The sequence below is a fragment of the Heteronotia binoei genome, chromosome 21 (assembly GCF_032191835.1).
Source record: "Heteronotia binoei isolate CCM8104 ecotype False Entrance Well chromosome 21, APGP_CSIRO_Hbin_v1, whole genome shotgun sequence".
Taxonomy (NCBI): domain Eukaryota; kingdom Metazoa; phylum Chordata; class Lepidosauria; order Squamata; family Gekkonidae; genus Heteronotia; species Heteronotia binoei.
The window spans coordinates 96,466,469-96,484,442 of record NC_083243.1 but is presented as its reverse complement, the minus strand read 5'-3'; the positions used below and the strand labels follow the sequence as shown (position 1 = coordinate 96,484,442).

At 45.8% G+C, this 17,974-nt stretch overlaps 1 protein-coding gene across 1 annotated transcript in view; it reads right to left on the bottom strand.

Annotated features, from left to right (window-relative positions):
• Nucleotides 1–969: 969 nt before the first annotated feature.
• The window catches only part of CHRM4 (cholinergic receptor muscarinic 4), an 81,057-nt gene continuing 64,052 nt past the window's right edge, over nucleotides 970–17,974 (bottom strand). Inside the window, exon 2 of the mRNA XM_060262835.1 lies at nucleotides 970–2,795. Within this exon, the coding sequence (XP_060118818.1) occupies nucleotides 1,336–2,754 (1,419 nt within the window). The 5' untranslated portion in view covers nucleotides 2,755–2,795 and the 3' untranslated portion in view covers nucleotides 970–1,335. The remainder of the gene's footprint in view (nucleotides 2,796–17,974) is intronic.

Sequence of the window (17,974 nt, the reverse complement as noted above, 5' to 3'; positions counted from 1 at the left end):
TGGCCTTGGTTGTGCATGAATATTCTGGGATTTAGGCTGTACACTTACACTGGAGCCCACATGCAGAAGACTCCATGACAACACTGACTAGGCAGAAAGTAATGTTCATTTACAAAGCTCATTGTCTACCTGCTTGGTGTGCCCTCAGACACCTGGAGCAGTAGAGAGTGAAGAAGTCCCTCATTTCCCTCCCCCAGCCCCTACAGGAACCTGCTGTTGGAAATCTTTTAGACAAATTAATTGTTCCTTGAATTAGAGCTAGGATGACATGTGGCATTTTTAAAAACAACCTAAGGGGAATTCTGGTTGTGGCAAAGAGATTGAACCCCTTTGAAAGATTCCTCTGTGCAGGAATCTTGCACTGTTATGGGTATATCTGGTCACCTCCAGGGCAATTACTTGTAACATTGACACAAATCTTTCTAGAAGTATTCTACTGGGCATGTGGACAAAAATGCTGTGTGGGTGTGTGTAAGAGAGATTTGTATGTTTCATATGTTTTGTTTTTAAAATCACATTAGATATCATACTTCTATCTGGTCCATATGTCCCATCTGGTCCAACTGCCTGCCAGGGGAAATCAAGACAAAATCATATATAAAAACAGGTTCTTCTGCCTATAGAATATTCTCCCTGAGGGAAAGCCATCCCTTTCACCCAGGACAGCAGAAATACAGCAGGACAAAGTACTACAGTGAATAAAATACATGTTTATACATCAGTTGTTCACCTGTTCTGAGCACGTCCAGTCTAGCCTCCAGCTGCTTGGAAGCTGGTTCTGAGACAGTCCCTTTTGGTCTTCATGTCCATTGTTTATTAATTAATTGGCACTGAGGCACCTTTGCGTGCTCTCATTCATTCTCTCTCTGTCTCTGTCTCTCTCTCTCTCTCTCTCTCTCTCACACACACACACACACACACACAAGGCATCCAGGGAAAAGAGCAACTATTGGATACAGAGATGGCCCATCTAACACACTGGCATAGCCATCAGCAAGGGATTTTGTGGGGGGTTTATCCAGAGATTAGCGCTTGTTCAGCCAACAGAGTAGGGCTGATGATGACTGTCCACCTTCTTGTAGCATCCAGCACCTCACTTTCCTTCTCCATTTTCTTAGAGAAGCACAGGCAGGGTTAAGTAGGTGGAAGGGATACTGCTTGATTAGCAAAGGCTTGCAGGCCAAGAATGATGACAAGGTTCTGTGCTCTTACTTTTGCACTGAATGAAGAACTACTGGAATTTAACAGTACAGTTACAAAAGTGTGTTTGTTTGGCTGGGGAACAAAAGGATAAGTCTCCATAACAACTCTGCTAAGCAGTACCTCAGTTCCAAATTATCTTGCTGTGCCAATGTTCCTGTACTGACACATGAGAAGGTGCTTAAAGGTTTTTTTGAAGGTAGCATTGCAAAGAGCATAGCAAGCTGGGTTGATAGTACTGTTGACATAGCACAACCAGTACCCAATGGACCAGACTGTGTCAGGGACACAATAATTACAGAAGGTATTAATGAGGACCATCACATTGTATGGCGTCCACGTCAGAATAAAGGCTAGCAAGATGGCAAAGATGGTTCTGGTGACTTTCTTCTCCCGGGCTGCCATTTGGCGCTTCTTCCTCACTTGACTCCTGGCAATGCTAGCAAATTTCCTGGCAACATTGGCTGGACGGCTGTTTGACAAGGTAATTGGGGTGGAGCTGGCTTCTTTGTCTGCAACAATCTCAATGGCAGTAATGCACTCAGTGCCAGTTTGCTTAGTGACAATCTTAATTTTGGACCATTTGGATGCTGGATTAACCCTTGGGTGGGCTGGGCTCTGCCCTTGATCAGCTGTAGAAATGTCCAACACCTGCTTCTCTTTATTGGTCTGGGTGATGCTTACAGTACTGGATTCATTGGAGGTCTCTTTCTCTTCTTGATGACCGGTGGTCTCTGATGGCTGTAAAGGCTGCTCATCAACTTTTCCATTTTTTACTTCCTCCTTGACCTCCACAGCTTTTTTTGGAGAGTTGTTGTTATCCTGCTTGACAAGAGGGCTCTTCAGAAAACTTATTGGCTTAGACCTCTTCTCCTTTTTGCTCTCAGGCTTGTGCCTTCTGACACGACTCCGGCTTGCCAGTGAGATATGAATGTAGAGTACAGTCATGATGACCACAGGGAGGTAGAAAGCCGCAATGGCTGTGCCAAAGGTCACAGCTGGGTTGGAGAGGAACTGAATGTAGCAATCACCTTCTGCAACTGTCCTCTTTCCAACAATGAACTGCCAAAACAAGATGGCAGGGGCCCAAAGGAGAAAGGATAATATCCAAGCAACTGCAATCATCAACCCTGCCATTTTGGTTGTCCGCCTAGCTGGATAAGTTAGTGGCTTGGTTACACAGAAGTAGCGGTCAAAACTGATGATGAGTAAGTTCATGACAGAGGCATTACTCACCACATAGTCCAAAGCCAGCCAGAGGTCACACACTACAGCCCCAAGTGGCCAATAGCCCTTGATAATGTATACTGTATAGAGATTCATGGAGAAGACACCAATAATCAAATCAGCACAAGCCAAGCTAAAGAGGAAGTAGTTGTTGACAGTCTGGAGTTGGCGGTTCACCTTAATGGAAAGCATGACCAAGATATTCCCTACTACAGTGACAAGACTAAGTGATCCAGTCACAGTAGCTATGAAGACCATTTCCACTGTCTTATACTTCATGGTAAACTCATTATTCTCAGTGACATTGTCATTGGTGAGGTTGTCCATCTTTATCAGCAATGTCTAAGAAGTGAGATTGTATGCAGAGTCTGCAGAAAAGGAGGGAGAAAGAGAAAATGGGAGAAATAGATCATTTGCAGTACTCAAGAATTAACACTGCACTGTAGAGGTGAAAGTTTACAAATTAACTCCTTTCTTTTCTTTTTTTGCAACTCCCCTTAACCAATTCTATGGTGAGATTCATCTGAGCTATAATTTCTAGGTTCTCCTTACAGGTCATCTCTTGATTTTGGCAGAAATGACTTTTTGAAGGATACATTGCCAACCTACCCTTCATTGCATTTGTATTTAATTCTTCCCTCAAAAGGTCTGTGTGATGTACTTAGTATTTCCTCCATTTTGTCCTCACAATAATCCTGTAAGTAGATTTGACTGAGAGATTGTGAATCTGCCCACACCCAAACATCATGGTTGAGTGGGAATTTGAGCCTAGCAAATCATACCCAGTTTCATCCCTTTATTCACTATTACATCATTCTAACATACAAGAAAGTGCTTAAGGTGTGCATTTTACGTTTTGAGGTAATGTTATGCTGTGAACATTCAGCAGCTATCAAACTGTGCATGCAGCTTGCATGGAGCTTGAGCAACCACTTCTGGTTTTGTGCAGAACAAATGTCTCCACAGGATAACTGTGTGTGTGTGTCAGGGGACACAAACTGACTCTTAAGATCATTCCATGAATCAAAAGTAAGGGGGAAAGCTGATATACACACACACACACAGAGTATTTGCATTTTCAGCAGCATGCCGTTCATGTAATTTCCCTGATTTGTCTGTTTCTTTAAATTAAAACACTTAAACAGAGACCTGGGTCCTGAGCTGGCAAAAAGTCAGAGGGGTGGGGGGGAATGTACAAAGCATAAAGCAGTAGAATAAACCAGCAAAAACATTAAAACCAGCAACTGATCCTACAATTAAAAGAGCACAACTAAAATCTAAATGTAAAACCATGTTTAAAATTAGAAGTAGCTGCAGCAATCCATCCATAATACAGAAAGGGAAAAACAAAACAAAACCATCTTTACCTGTGAGACTGGAGGATATGAAAGTCTTCACAATACATAAAGACAACAACTTCAGTGTCAGGCAAGTGACCAAGAGGAGGGCAGTCCAGAGCTGGAGTACCAATACTGAAAAGCCCTGTTCCTGGTTGCCATGCACCTTAGTTTTAGAAAAGGCATACTACATAGCAAGGGCTCATTGTCACAGCAATGAACATGGCAACTGTGAAACTGTCCATTAGATACATTCATGAAATAGCAGCACAGAGTCCTGAAAAAAATTGTTTAGCTGTCACATTTGTATACTTGTTGAGGCCTGGTGCCTAGAGAAAAGTCAGCCAAACCACAAGGGGGATGGAATTTCAAATATCAGGTGCCACAACTGAAAAAGCCCTGTCTCTGGTTGCCATCTCACCTCTGTAGACAGGACTTTAGGAAGAGGATCTATCCTGGACACTATCCAGGACACTAAGATTCAGGCTGGGATGATGGTGCAGGAGGGAGGGTTAACTCTTTGCCTCATGCTGTTTTCACAATTGAATTACACATGCATACCCCATTGCTATTATTTGCCATATGGTGTGGTGATAAGCCAGTCAAGCCCTCTTTTTTCTTCTGTAATAAAGATGGACTGCCCTTGTCTGTGTAACCAAAACCCCAGGATGCTGTCAGCTGGTTAGAAAACACAGTGTGGGAGGTGGATATCACATCCATAGAAGAGAAGCTGAGATGCTTCAAAATCTGACATGTCCAGTTGTACACAATATCTAGACTAACTATTCAAACAATCAGCAAATAACTTGCTTCACGCCTCATTTTGGCCCTGGCCCATGAATTTCCCACCGGACCACACTATGAGTAGTTTTGGGTATTAAGCCAGTAGCTTGACAGAGCAGCAGTTTTCACAACAACAAACACCCCTTTGTTCTGTTCCTGACCATCACTGGTTGAGGGAGGAGGGCTGAATCCTGGTGCTTATCCCACAGGCACAATGATATTTTAGAGTGCAGGGGGATGTATTCTTTTTTGACTTTGTGGATTTGGCTGAGTCCTTTTTGACTTCTACTTAGATCTGTATTGATGCTAACCTCATTAGCCTTTCTACCTTAGAAAACATATTCACTTTTATTTGAAATAACTTGTTGCTATATTTTCTTATTGAGCTCTTGACATGTGCCAATACAACTGCCATGCGGAAGCAAGAAAAGGGGTTGGTCTTCAATCTGAGGTTCCTTTCTTTCCTTCCTTTGGCTAAACCAGGGGTCTCCAACCTTTTTGAACCTACAGGCACCTTTGGAATTCTGACACCCATGGTGTGTGCAGCCAATCACAAAATGGCTGCTGCAACTTAACTTCAGTTATACCATGGAGATCCTTGTCCTGTCGTAGCATCTGCTGCCAAAGCAAGATATCAAAAAAATCTCCAGTACTCAGTCAGAAGCATTGCTGGGCACAAGCCACACTTGGCCATGCCCACTTTGTAAAATCACCTGGTGGGCACCAGAAAAGGTATGGGTGAGTGATGGGGACCCCTGGGCTAAGCAAATATTGATTACTATCCAGGTTCTGAATAAGGTAAAAGGTGGAGCTCTGCTCTTCTTTTCTTGGTACAAAAACATTCAATGACCCTATTCTGAAAGGCTATGTTCATGCCCTCTAAGTGGGGTTGACTCTGTAGAGCATATGTTTTTCAGTTGCCCATATTATAGGGAGGCTCGCTTTAGAATTATTACTCCATTAGTCAATAGGACACCCGTTGATATTTTTTTAAATAAATATTTTTATGTTTTATTGACTTTAGTACAATTGGCCATTACAGCATATGGATGTTGAAATTACAAATAACCCTCGCCCCCCCCCAAACCCTCCCCATCTTCTTTTAGTCTTTTCCCCTCAGCCAAGAGCACAGAGTCCTGATCTTCCACTGAATGTCCTTCCTTGCTTCTCCTGAGATCCACTCTAAATAAGGGTTCCATCTGGTCTCGATTTCCTTGACTTTATCTTCCCACGTGGAATCCTTGTTGATTGTTGCCACGATGTCAGACTGTATGTAATCAAACAAATAGCTGTGCCAGCTTTCTATTGACCATTTACTTTTATCTTTCCACCCCAAAGTGATGACCGCCTTCCCCGCTAGTATCATTGCCTTGACAAGGTTTTGCATGGGTCTACTTAGTGCCGGACTTCCTATTGTGCTTAACAACATCATATTAAAGCCAATGGTTAATGGTACATTGCAGACTTTTCTAATAAATTGAATCATTTCCCCCCAAAAGGGTTTAACCTCTTCACACTCCCACCACATATGTGCAAACCAACCCTTAAATTGTTTGCAATGCCAGCACTTGGAGCTCACTCCTGGGAATATATTGGCTATTTGTGCGGGAGTTTTGTACCATTTTGTGAAAAATTTATATTCCAGTTCTTTAAATTTGGTTACTTTAATCCTTTCTAGACCATCCAAGATTTTCCCAGCCAACCCCTCTGTTAACTGACCTTCATGACTCCAAATCTTTTGTAAATGTACTATTATTTTATCTTTATTTGAAATCATTTTTCTGTATAATAACCCCACTAGACCCTACCTTTGTTTGGCCATTACCTTATATATCTCTTCCATTGGAGTGTCTAACCAAAGCTCTCCCTTTTCACTGATCATCTTAACTCTCTTATGCAAGCCTGCTATGTTTAACCAGTATTGATTACCTAAATCTTCTATAATTTCCTGTAAGGGTCTTAGCTTACCACCCCTAAACATATCATCCACTCTAAAATAGCCTTTGTTTTTAAGCCTTTCCCACCATTTTATAGCATGCACCTCCTTAACAATAGCTTCTAGGGGGCTCCACCTTGAAACCTTCCCTAACCACTGTGGGTACCATTTCATCCAGGTTTCTAATGCTGCTCTTCTGGGCCCTATAGCTAATTTTAGATCTTTTGTCGACACTGTGGAAAGAAATCCAAATCTTCCAATGCCACTGTTGACCGCATTCTCGAAATTAATCCACTTCTGTACCTTATCCTCACTCAAATCTAGTAACGCTCTTAGTTGGAAGGCCTCATAATATTTACTTAAATTTGGGATTCCCCAACCTAATTCTGATTTTAGGTTGTATAGAATTCTCTTATGAAACCTACTGTTTTTGTTATTAAAAATCCACACTTTGATTGCTTTATTCCATTGTTCAATTTGATTTTTCCTCAAACCTAAGGGTAACGTTTGGAATAAATACATTAACTTTGGTATCATGAACATTTTAAGAGATCTTATTCTAGATGATATCCCTAGTATTTTATGATTCCAATTATTCATATCCCTCTCTATTTTCTTCCATATTTTACCATAGTTCTCCTTTATCATTTTGTCCATATTTTTTTGGAGGACTATCCCTAAATATTTTAATCTCTTGGCTCCCATTCCTATATTCGTAATCCTATTTATTTCCTGTTTTTCCTCTCTATTAACATTAAGGTATAGAATTTCTGATTTTGCCATATTCACTCCGAGCCCTGAACACTTTTCAAAATCATCTAAAATTATCTTAATCTCTTTAACTCCATCTTTTGGGTTAGACATAATTACTATGATATCATATATTTGGAAAAGTTTAAACAATTTAAGACAATTGGTTGGTTAATAAGAAAATGAATGGATAAGATGTTTAAATAGAGTGATGGAGTTGTATTTGGATGAAATGTTAATAGTTATAAATTTATGGAATATTATAATGTATCTATGGCCTGGGACTCTCACAGAGGTGGATTGGTGTTGGAATATATAACAATAAAATTAATATTAAAAAAAAATACTATGATATCATCCGCAAATAAATTAATTTTCATTTCTTCAATACCTGACTTATACCCCTCTATTCTCCCGGCATTCCTAATTCGCTCTGCTAGTTGCTCTATAGCTATTATAAATATAAGCGGGGATAGTGGACAGCCTTGTCTTACCCCCCCCCCCCTTGAATTGGGAACGCTTGTGAGTGGTCAGTGTTGACTCTAACTTTGGCCTTACCTCCGTTGTATATTTCCTGTATAGCGTGTAAGAACCGTTCCTCTAAACCTATCTTCTTTAATATTTGCCACAAGAATTCATGTGAGAGAGTATCAAAGGCTTTATAAACATCCAACTTTAACAGAGCTATTTTTTTCTTTTGGCCATGGTGCAATACATTTAAGATATTTCTAATAGGATGGGCAATAGATCTACCCTCAATAAAACCGTATTGGTCCCCTTTTATGATTGACGGGATAACTCTCTTAAGTCTATTTGCTAAAACCTTAGCAAAAATCTTATAATCTTGATTTAGTAAACTAATGGGCCTATATGAACCTACTTCTTCCGGATCTTTCTGGGGCTTTAATATCAAAATTATTTCTGTTTCCTTCCATGAGTCCGGGGCTTTCTTTCCTTCCAAGACTTCGTTAAAAACTACCTGCAATTCAGGTGCTATAATTTCTACCATTTCTTTATAAAAGTCAGAAGTAAAGCCATCCAGCCCTGGTGATTTACCCTTTTTGAGCACTTTTATTACTTCCTTTATCTCTTGGAGTGTAATCTCAGCACCCAGTGAGGCTTTTGCTTCCTCCTCTATAATTAGCTTCGTGCGTCCCACACCTCCGTTATATTCTTTTTCATATATAAATTTTTATAGAAGTCTTCAAATGCCTTAGTGATTTCCTTAGAGTTTTGAGTTGTACTATTATTAATTTTAATAGTTCTAATTGATTGTTTTGCCTTTTTAACTTTCAAATAATTAGCTAATCTTTTTGCTGTATTAATGCTATTCCTCTGGAAGTCGTTCTTAACCATTATTTCCTTTTTCCACATTGTTGCCATATCTAGGGCCTCCAACTGTTTTTGAATCTCTTTAATTCTAATCTGTAAACTAGGATTACACTTTCCCACTATTTCTTTTTGTAACTCCTCCAATTCCTTAAGTTTTGTTTGCCTTTTTTTATACCATTCACTTTTTATATCTTTTTCCTTCCTAACCAAATGGCCCCTTATTACCGCTTTAGCAGCGTCCCACAATATATTAGTTGACACAGTTCCTCTATTTTCCTTAAAATATAATTTTAACTGTGTCATTAAGTATTCCCTATCCTCTTCTTTTGTCATTACCAAGTTGTTATACCTCCAAGGTCTATTTTTCGAGGGAAGATTTAATTCTAATTCAATACTTAGAGGGGCATGGTCAGAAATCAAAATTGGATGGGTCTTGATCTCTTTAACCACCATATTATTATTTTTTTCCAAAATTATATAATCTAAGCGGGATGCTGTTTTATGTCTACAAGAAATATGTGTCGGGCTGGGTCTCGTATTGATGAACTCATGAGCGTCCTTCAAGCCCCAATCTCTTAGGTTAATACTATTGTTCTTGGTTATGTCCATATTTAGATCGCCCACTACAATTAGTTCGCCCTCTGAAAACTGTTGTATCTTCTTAAAAACCAAGTTTAAGAATTTCCTTTGTCTTTTATTTGGTGCATAAACATTTACTATAGTGATTTTTATGGCTTCCAGCTTAAACTTAACTAAGAGGTATCTACCTTCCTTATCTACTAATTTTTCCATGTTCTCCACCTTAATATCCTTACGAATCAATGTAGCCATGCCTCTAGCTTTGGAAGACCCTCTTGCTTCTGCTAAAACCTGCCACCTCAGATCTTTTATCAATGGTTTTCTATCATTTATTTTTTTGTGAGTTTCCTGTAGGCACAACAAATCTATTCTTTGTTCTTTAGCCATTTTAATTACTCTGAATCTCTTAAGATTTGATGTTAGACCATTCGCATTCAGTGAAAGGACTCTTAAAGATCTATCCATTCTCTTTATATGTAACAGACTTGGGCCCTAATGGCTGAGGGTATTTTTCTATACTTCTTACTGAACCCCCCCCCCCCATTCCCTTCCCCTGTTGCATAGACAACTTCCTGGATGAAACCATCATCCTGTCTTCCACCTTCCAGGGGGCACGCATCCCGCCCTCCCCTTCAAGCTTATAGCTAAATTTAGCTCAAAATATTTTATACTTCCCTTTAGTAGTCCGTTCTTGGCCTTTTCTCTTGTCTACTTGAGCTTCCTTCTCCCGGGTCCACACCGAGCTCCACTGTTTCTTCTTCTTCTTCTTCCTCTCTCGGGTCTCTTAGGTCGTCTGTGGCGATGCCCAGGCGAGTGAGGAGATCTCTTGCTTCTTTAGGGTTGTGGGCCACCAGCCTTTTTTCGTCTTTAAAAATAATTATTGAGGAGGGGTACCCCCAAGAGAATTTAATCTTGTTGTCATATAATTTTTGCCCAAAGGGTCTCATTAGCCTTCTCTTTCTGATGGTTTCCTGGCAGAAGTCTTCTCTCACCCAAACTTTCCTTCCTCTAAAAGAAAGGTCTTTCCTTTTTTTCAAAGTCTTGAAAACTGTCTGCTGAGTCTTTTCCCTTGAAAATTTAATTATGACTTCCCTTGGGGCACCCCCATCTTGTCTCCTTTGCAGTCTATGAGCTCTCTCAATATCCTGAGATTGCAGAGTGACTCCTTGCTCACCCATCCAGTCTATAAGGGTTCCTTCCAGGAGCTTATTATTTATTTCCTCTGAAATTCCACCCAGGATCAGATTCGCTCTTCTGTTACGATCAGAGAGCTCTGTAAGTTGCGAATTCAGCTGGAGTATTTTTTGTTTATTAGATAAGGCCAGCTCATTAGCAGAGATGGCAATGTTCCGTGTGTCCTTTAGCTCTGCACTCAACTCTGTAAAAGCATCCCTGAGTGATTTAATTTCAGATCTCATCTGGTCCTGGGACGACATTATTAAAGTCTGGAAAGCTGATATCTGCTCAGATAATTCTTTAATTGTCTTAGCCATGATGATTATTTTCCGGAGTTACCCGTGACCGCTGAGTAATTAACCAGGGCGTTGCCTCGTTAATTTGATAGTAAAAGTTGTTGTCTTACCCTCTGGGACCCCAGAAAGGAATTCTTATGATCTTCAGACCTTCGTAAGTAAGTTCGTTCTTCAAATAGACTTGCCAAAGAGCTATTTACATTCTTTTGAGCTATTTAAAATTCCAGTTCGAAGGGGAGGACGAGCACACAGCCGGCTTAGTTAACGCATGCGTACAAACCCCGACACCCGTTGATATTAATACAAACAAAACTAAATTGGTTCCTATCAGATAAGAATTCAGAGATTACTCATTCAGTTGCTGAGTTTTGTGCATTAATTCTTAGACTGCGGGAATTGCATTTAAAAGTTCTTAAATTTTTTTGGTTTAAAACAATTTATTATGCTGTAATATATTGTAATAACACTTATCATTTGTTATTAAAAATTAATACATATACATTACATTTTCTCCCCCTCCTCCCCTTTTGGTGACCCCCAGCAGTGTATTTTAACTAAATTGCTAAAAAAAGGTAATCAATTTTATCTATACAAGAATCTTCCTTTAAAAAGCATCATAAAGCAAAAAGAGAAAGAAAGAAAAAAACATAAGTTATAATTGTAATCCATCTTCATAGTAGTCCTTTAGTCATTATCAAAGGAATGAAAAAAATATATTCCAATGTCTCACTTTTCTACTATAGTTCATTTAACGTTCCTTTAGAGTTTAACCATTGTCAAAAATCGCCAAATATTCTTTAACATTCCATTGTTTTTCAACATATTTTTGAAATTTTTCCCACTCATTTTTAAACTGCTCTAAGTCATGTTCTTTTAAGATTCTTGTAAGTTTGTCCATTTCACTCCAATGCATAACTTTTAAAGTCCATTCCCACTTTTCTGGTATTTTGTCTTGCTTCCACATCTGCGCATATAATGTCCGAGCAGCTGAAAGCATGTACCAAATTATCGATCTTCTTCGTGGTCTCTGTGCATCACACTTGTGGGATGTACTGCGCCTGCGCTGGTCCCCAGTCGGTATCTGTAAGAAAGCCCGGGAAAGATTTCCGCGGACGGCGCCACTGGGCATGCGCCGGCGTCCCACTGCGCAGGCCCAACGGCGCCACCGCGGCAATCCCACCAGTTCCTTTCTGACCGCTGCGCGAAGAGTTGTGTTTCCTCGTGTTCCCGGTCGGTGAGCTTTGGGTTTTTTTCTACCCCTTTTTCCCCGAGCCTCCTGTAAATATTAGCCTGTTTATTGTTTTTCTGTAGTGTAGTAGTTAGTTAGTTCCATAGTTAGTTAGTTTAAAAAAAAAAAAAAAAGTGCGTTTTCGTTCGGGTGCGTGTCGCGGTGGGGTTTCTTGTCCTCCGGGACTTCCCCCCCCCTCGCCCCTAGTTTTTCCTCCTCTCAGAGGATTCTGAGAGGATTTTTCCCAGCGACCACTGTCTATGGACAGTCGCTGGGGATTTTTAAAGAGGTGCCAGGCCTGCGGCAAGAAAATCGCCCCTCCCGACGGCCACTCTTTGTGTCTGCTCTGCCTCGGCGAAGGACACCGCGTGGAAGCCTGCCCGCATTGCCTCCGCTTTTCGAAGCAGACCAGAAAGAATAGAGCGGCTAGGCTCTCGGCCGCACTAACTGCCTCGGCACTTCGCCCTCCGAAGCAAACGGCGTCTTCCTCGGCATCGGTACCGAAAATGGCTGCCGCCCAAACCCCGAAGGCCCCATCGGCCGATGCAGCCCCGGTCGACGTTGTCCCGCAGAAGGATCAGCAGTCGGCGAAACGGCCCTCCGACGAGTCGGTCGAGAGGCCCCAGAAGAAACGACGGGAGGATTCGGGACATGAACCCTCTAAGAAGGCGAAGAGCAAGGAGAAGCGGAAACGGCCACGCTCCCCTCCGCCTCCCTCCGACGTGTCGGCACCGATCGGCACCGACCCAGTGAGAAGGGTTCCCCTCTCTCCTCTCCGCACCCCCGCTACTCCAGGGGCTAGCGCGAGAAGGCAGCGCAGCCCTCCGACACCAAGGGCTAGCGGCCATCGACCACGCAGCCCTCCAACTCCGCGGGCTAGCGGCCATCGACCACGCAGCCCCCCAACTCCACGGGCTAGCGCGCATCGACGTCGTACTTCCCCGACGCCTGGACCCAGCGACCATCGGCTGCAGTCCTCGACACACGACGTGGAGATCGACCTCACCCGTCGGTCTCCATCGGTGGCGTCTCGTCAGCGGAGCTTCGACTCGGCATCGGACGTCGAGTCTCTTCCACCGGTCGACGTGACAACGCCTGCGGCACCCAAGCGCGTGAGGCCAAGGGAGCCTTCGGTCGAGCCACGCCACTACCCATCGATGCCGCATTGGGAGCACCATCGATGGCAGTCGACGTATCCCTGCTGCCCCCAATATCATTGGCGTCAGCCACTCGACCACCCGGACTGGGAGCATCAATCTGAGCTATCCTCGCTCTCCAGGACATCGCATCGGTCCAAGCATCCTCAGGGATCGGCCACGACTCCTCTGGGCAAACGCGTCACACCGACGGAGCCTCCGCGCCGAACACCGACACCGACCCGGTCGCCGCGAAGGGAGCCATCACCGCGCTTATCGGAGCGCTCGGGCCGAGGAGAGTCCTCCCCGTCGGGGTCGGAAAGCGACGAGGAGAGAACCTGGGAGCCCTCACCGGACCCCAACACGTCAGAGGACCTCCCAGCCTCGCCCTCTGAGGACCTACGCTCCTATGCGGAGATGATCAAAAGAATGGCAGCGACCATCTCCCTCTCCATCTCTCAACCCAAGCCAACCGTGGACGATAGTGTTTTTGATATCGTCCAGAAGGACACTTCTCCAGCCGTCTCCCTCCCAATGACAAAGGTCATGCTCCAGGCGCTCAAGGATCCGTGGAAGAAGCCATCCTCTGCACCGGTGTCTTCAAGAAAACTGGACCACATGTACAAGGTCCAAGAGGCGGGGGCTGAATTTCTGTTCACACATCCTAGACCAAATTCAGCCATCGTCTCCTCTTCCTCGAGGTCACGTAAGGTGCACTCTACCCCCCCTGACAAGGAGGGGAAGAAACTCGACGCCATGGGGAGGAAGATCTACTCGGCGGGGTCCCTCGGCGCCAAGGTATCGAACTATACGGCCTGTATGGCCAGATACCAATACGCCATGTGGGAGCAGCTGTCCCCCCTCCTGTCCTTCCTACCGGATGACAAGAAAACCACTGCCAAGGCACTGCTGCACGAGGGCCAGAAGGTCGCAAAGCAGCAACTAACAGCAGCCAAGCACCTAGTGGACGTTTCAGCTGCGGCAATCATGTCCGCTGTCTCCATTCGCAGGCACTCCTGGCTGAGATCGACCGCCCTGCAACAAGACACCAGGGCGCTTATCGAGGACCTGCCATTTGAAGGGGACGGACTCTTTAGTTCCACCACGGACACCGCACTGCAGGAACTAGATAAGAACCTTAAGATCTCTAGGAGCCTTGGGGTGCAGCCACTTCCCAGACAACCCAGAGCCCGACAGTGGAGCAGGTCCTGGTCGAGAAAGACTCCGCATAAGCCATCTTCGGACCAACAGTGGCGACCACGCCCTCCACAGCCCGACAAGCAGGCATACTCGGGCAACAACAGAGGGCGCTACAGTGCCCAGCCATCAGGCAAACCGAAGGGCACCCGCCCCGCCAAGCAGGGGCTTTGACTTTCCTGCACCACGCGTCGTTGCCACCACCCAGCCCACCATCCGCCTTCGTCCTTTCCTGCCTGCCTGGGAGCTGGTCTCCTCAGACAGGTGGGTCCTCTCTGTCATCCAAGAGGGCTACAAAATAGACTTTGCTCAGATTCCAACACAGTCAGTGGTGATCACCACCCCCCCATCCCCACCTCTGCTGGCGGAGGTGGACACCCTCCTACAGAAACAAGCCATAGAGAGATTACCATCGGAAACCAGGACGGGTGGTTTCTACTCCCGCTACTTCCTAGTCCCGAAGAGAGATGGGGGATTAAGGCCCATCATGGACCTCCGGAATCTGAACAAATTCATCCTGTATCGAAAGTTCAGGATGTCCACACTGCAGTCCATCCTGCCCCTCATCAACCAAGGAGACTGGATGGCCACCCTAGACCTCAAGGATGCTTACTTTCACATCAGCATCCACCCAGAGTTCAGAAAGTTTCTCAGGTTTGCAATGGGTTCACAACACTTCCAGTTCACTGCCCTACCCTTCGGGCTCTCCACGGCACCCAGGGTGTTTACAAAGATGATGAGCGTCGTGGCCGCCTACCTGCGGCTGCAGGGGTGATAGTCTTCCCATACATAGACGACTGGCTCCTGGTAGCCAATTCAAGAGAAAGTCTGTCTACCCACATCACGGCCACACTGCATCTTCTCGACGCCCTGGGCCTGCAGGTCAATCTAGAAAAGTCAAATCTCACTCCATCAAGGACAGTGCAGTTCATAGGGGCAGTGCTGGACACAAACCTCCATCGAGCTTTCCTCCCCGCCCAAAGGGCAGAGGACATCACCAACTCAGTACAGTTACTCCAGAACCAAGGCTGGGGCACAGTAAAGCAACTTCAGCGAATGCTGGGACTGATGGCAGCAACGACAAGCGTGCTTCTTTACGCGAAACTGAGGATGAGAGACCTACAGCTATGGTTTCTTCGCCAGTTTCGCCCGAACAGAGACTCACCTCGAAAGAGGTTCACTATTCCCCCTATGACGCTCCAATCGCTCCAGTGGTGGGGATCCAGAGACAATATCTGCCAGGGAGCTCCCTTCCACCTCCCACCGCCCTCAGTGACCATCACCACCGATGCCTCCCAGTGGGGCTGGGGCGCCCACATGGATGGCCTGTGTGTGGGGGGCCAGTGGCCTCCCAAGCTGGCTGTGCACCATATCAACTATCTGGAGCTACTAGCGGTTCACTTTGCCCTGCGTTCCTTCCGCCCAAAGTTGACAGGGAGGACAGTGGCACTACTCACAGACAACACCACCGCTATGGCGTACATCAACAGGCAGGGTGGGACAGTGTCCCGCCGCCTCTGTGCGTTGGCGATAGAATTGTGGACGGAATGCATCCAGCACGACGTCTTCGTGAAGGCCACACACCTCCCAGGGGTCCTCAACATTCAAGCGGACTCTTTGAGCAGGGGGGGGGCCTCCCCGCACGAGTGGGAACTTCAGTGGCGTTTCCTACAACCAGTTTTCCAGCTCTGGGGGTACCCACAGCTGGATGCCTTCGCCACGGCAGACAACAAGAAGTGCCCTATGTTTTGCTCCAGAGGGGGTGCAGACCCTGCATCCCTGGGGGACGGGCTCCTCATTCCGTGGGAGGGCCGCTTCCTCTATCTGTTCCCCCCTCTCCCTCTGCTGACCAGGGTAATAAACAAGTTAGCGAGGGAGAGGCCACGCTGTATCCTGGTGACCCCCTGGTGGCCCCGCCAGAACTGGTTCGCCTCCCTACTGACCATGTCGGGGGGGAACTTCTACCACTTTCCAGCGGAACCAGACCTCCTGTCGTCCCAACGGGGGCGGGTGCTACACCACAACGTGCCACACCTGAAACTGACGGCGTGGCGCATAGACCCTTAGAGTTCTCGGGTAGGGTCCAGGAGGTCCTGTTGAACAGCAGGAAGCCCTCCACCAGGGCATCCTATGACAGGAAGTGGAAGAGGTTCTCGGACTTCATGGCTGGCCGGCCAGTCGCACCTAGGGAAGCTGGCCTGCCGGCAGTCTTTGATTTTTTGTTATCCCTAGTAGACGCGGGCTTGGTGTTTTCCTCCATTAGGGTCTACTTGGCAGCCATTTCTGCCTTTCACGAGCCTGTGGCTGGGTACTCTGTTTTCGCCCATCCCCAGTCCAAGAAGTTCATGAAGGGGCTATTTAGACTGCATCCACCGTCCAAACCCCCCACCCCACTGTGGGATTTGTCAATAGTCCTAGACAGATTAACCAGGCGGCCCTTCGAACCCATGGCCTCATGTTCCCTGCAGCTTCTGTCCTGGAAGACTGCCTTCCTAGTGGCCATCACCTCCGCACGCCGGGTGGGGGAACTCACGGCGATGCGTTGTGACTACCCCTACCTAGCCTTTAGAGAGTCTGGCGTCTCCCTGGCCCCTGATATCAACTTCCTCCCTAAGGTGCCCTCCCAATTCCACCTCAACCTGGAAGTGTGGCTCCCCGCCTTCTTCCCTAGCCCCTCCTCGGACGAGGAGCGTCGGCTTCACTCCCTAGACGTCCGGCGTGCCCTGCTTTTCTACCTAAGCCGATCCAAGTCCTTCCGTAAGGGACAGCAGTTATTCGTTTCCTACTCCGCACCCAGAATGGGTGACAAGATTTCTTCACAGAGATTCTCGAAGTGGTTGACAGAGACCATCAAGCTCTGCTACCTCCTAGCAAAGAGGCCACTGCCTGGACCTGTACGTGGCCACTCCACACGAGCGATGGCGACATCGGTGGCGTTCCTGAAGGGCGTGCCTCTGGCTGATGTCTGCAAAGCTGCTACCTGGTCGTCCCCGCATGCTTTCATGAAGCACTACGCGTTGGACGTGCATGCTCAGCAGAGGACCCGGTTGGGGACTGCGGTGCTGCAATCTGTCATCTCCGGTTGACCGTCTTCCCACCTCCAGGTATGACTTGCTTGCTAATCTCCCACAAGTGTGATGCACAGAGACCACGAAGAAGATAGACAGGTTGCTTACCTGTAACTGTAGATCTTCGAGTGGTCATCTGTGCATTCACACTACCCACCCTCCTTCCCCACTGCTGACGGTCTCCCTTCCTTAGGGACTTTCAGCGGTCAAGAAGGAACTGGTGGGATTGCCGCGGTGGCGCCGTTGGGCCTGCGCAGTGGGACGCCGGCGCATGCCCAGTGGCGCCGTCCGCGGAAATCTTTCCCGGGCTTTCTTACAGATACCGACTGGGGACCAGCGCAGGCGCAGTACATCCCACAAGTGTGAATGCACAGATGACCACTCGAAGATCTACAGTTACAGGTAAGCAACCTGTCTTTCTATCTTGTTTTGGAAATATTTCCATTTGTAATCCCAACAGAAAAATGTCCGGTGCCTTCTTGATATTATAACCCAAAATTTTCGAAATCTCTTTCTGAATCATTTGCCAAAATTGTTTTGCCTTTTCACAAGTTCACCACATATGGTAGAAAGATCCTTCTTGTTTTTTGCATTTCCAACATCTGTCCAACACCTGATTGTTCATTTTTGCCAATTTCTTAGGTGTCATATACCACCTATATAACATTTTGAAACAATTTTCTTTAATGTTGTAACATGTCGATATTTTCATAGAGTTCTTCCATAAGT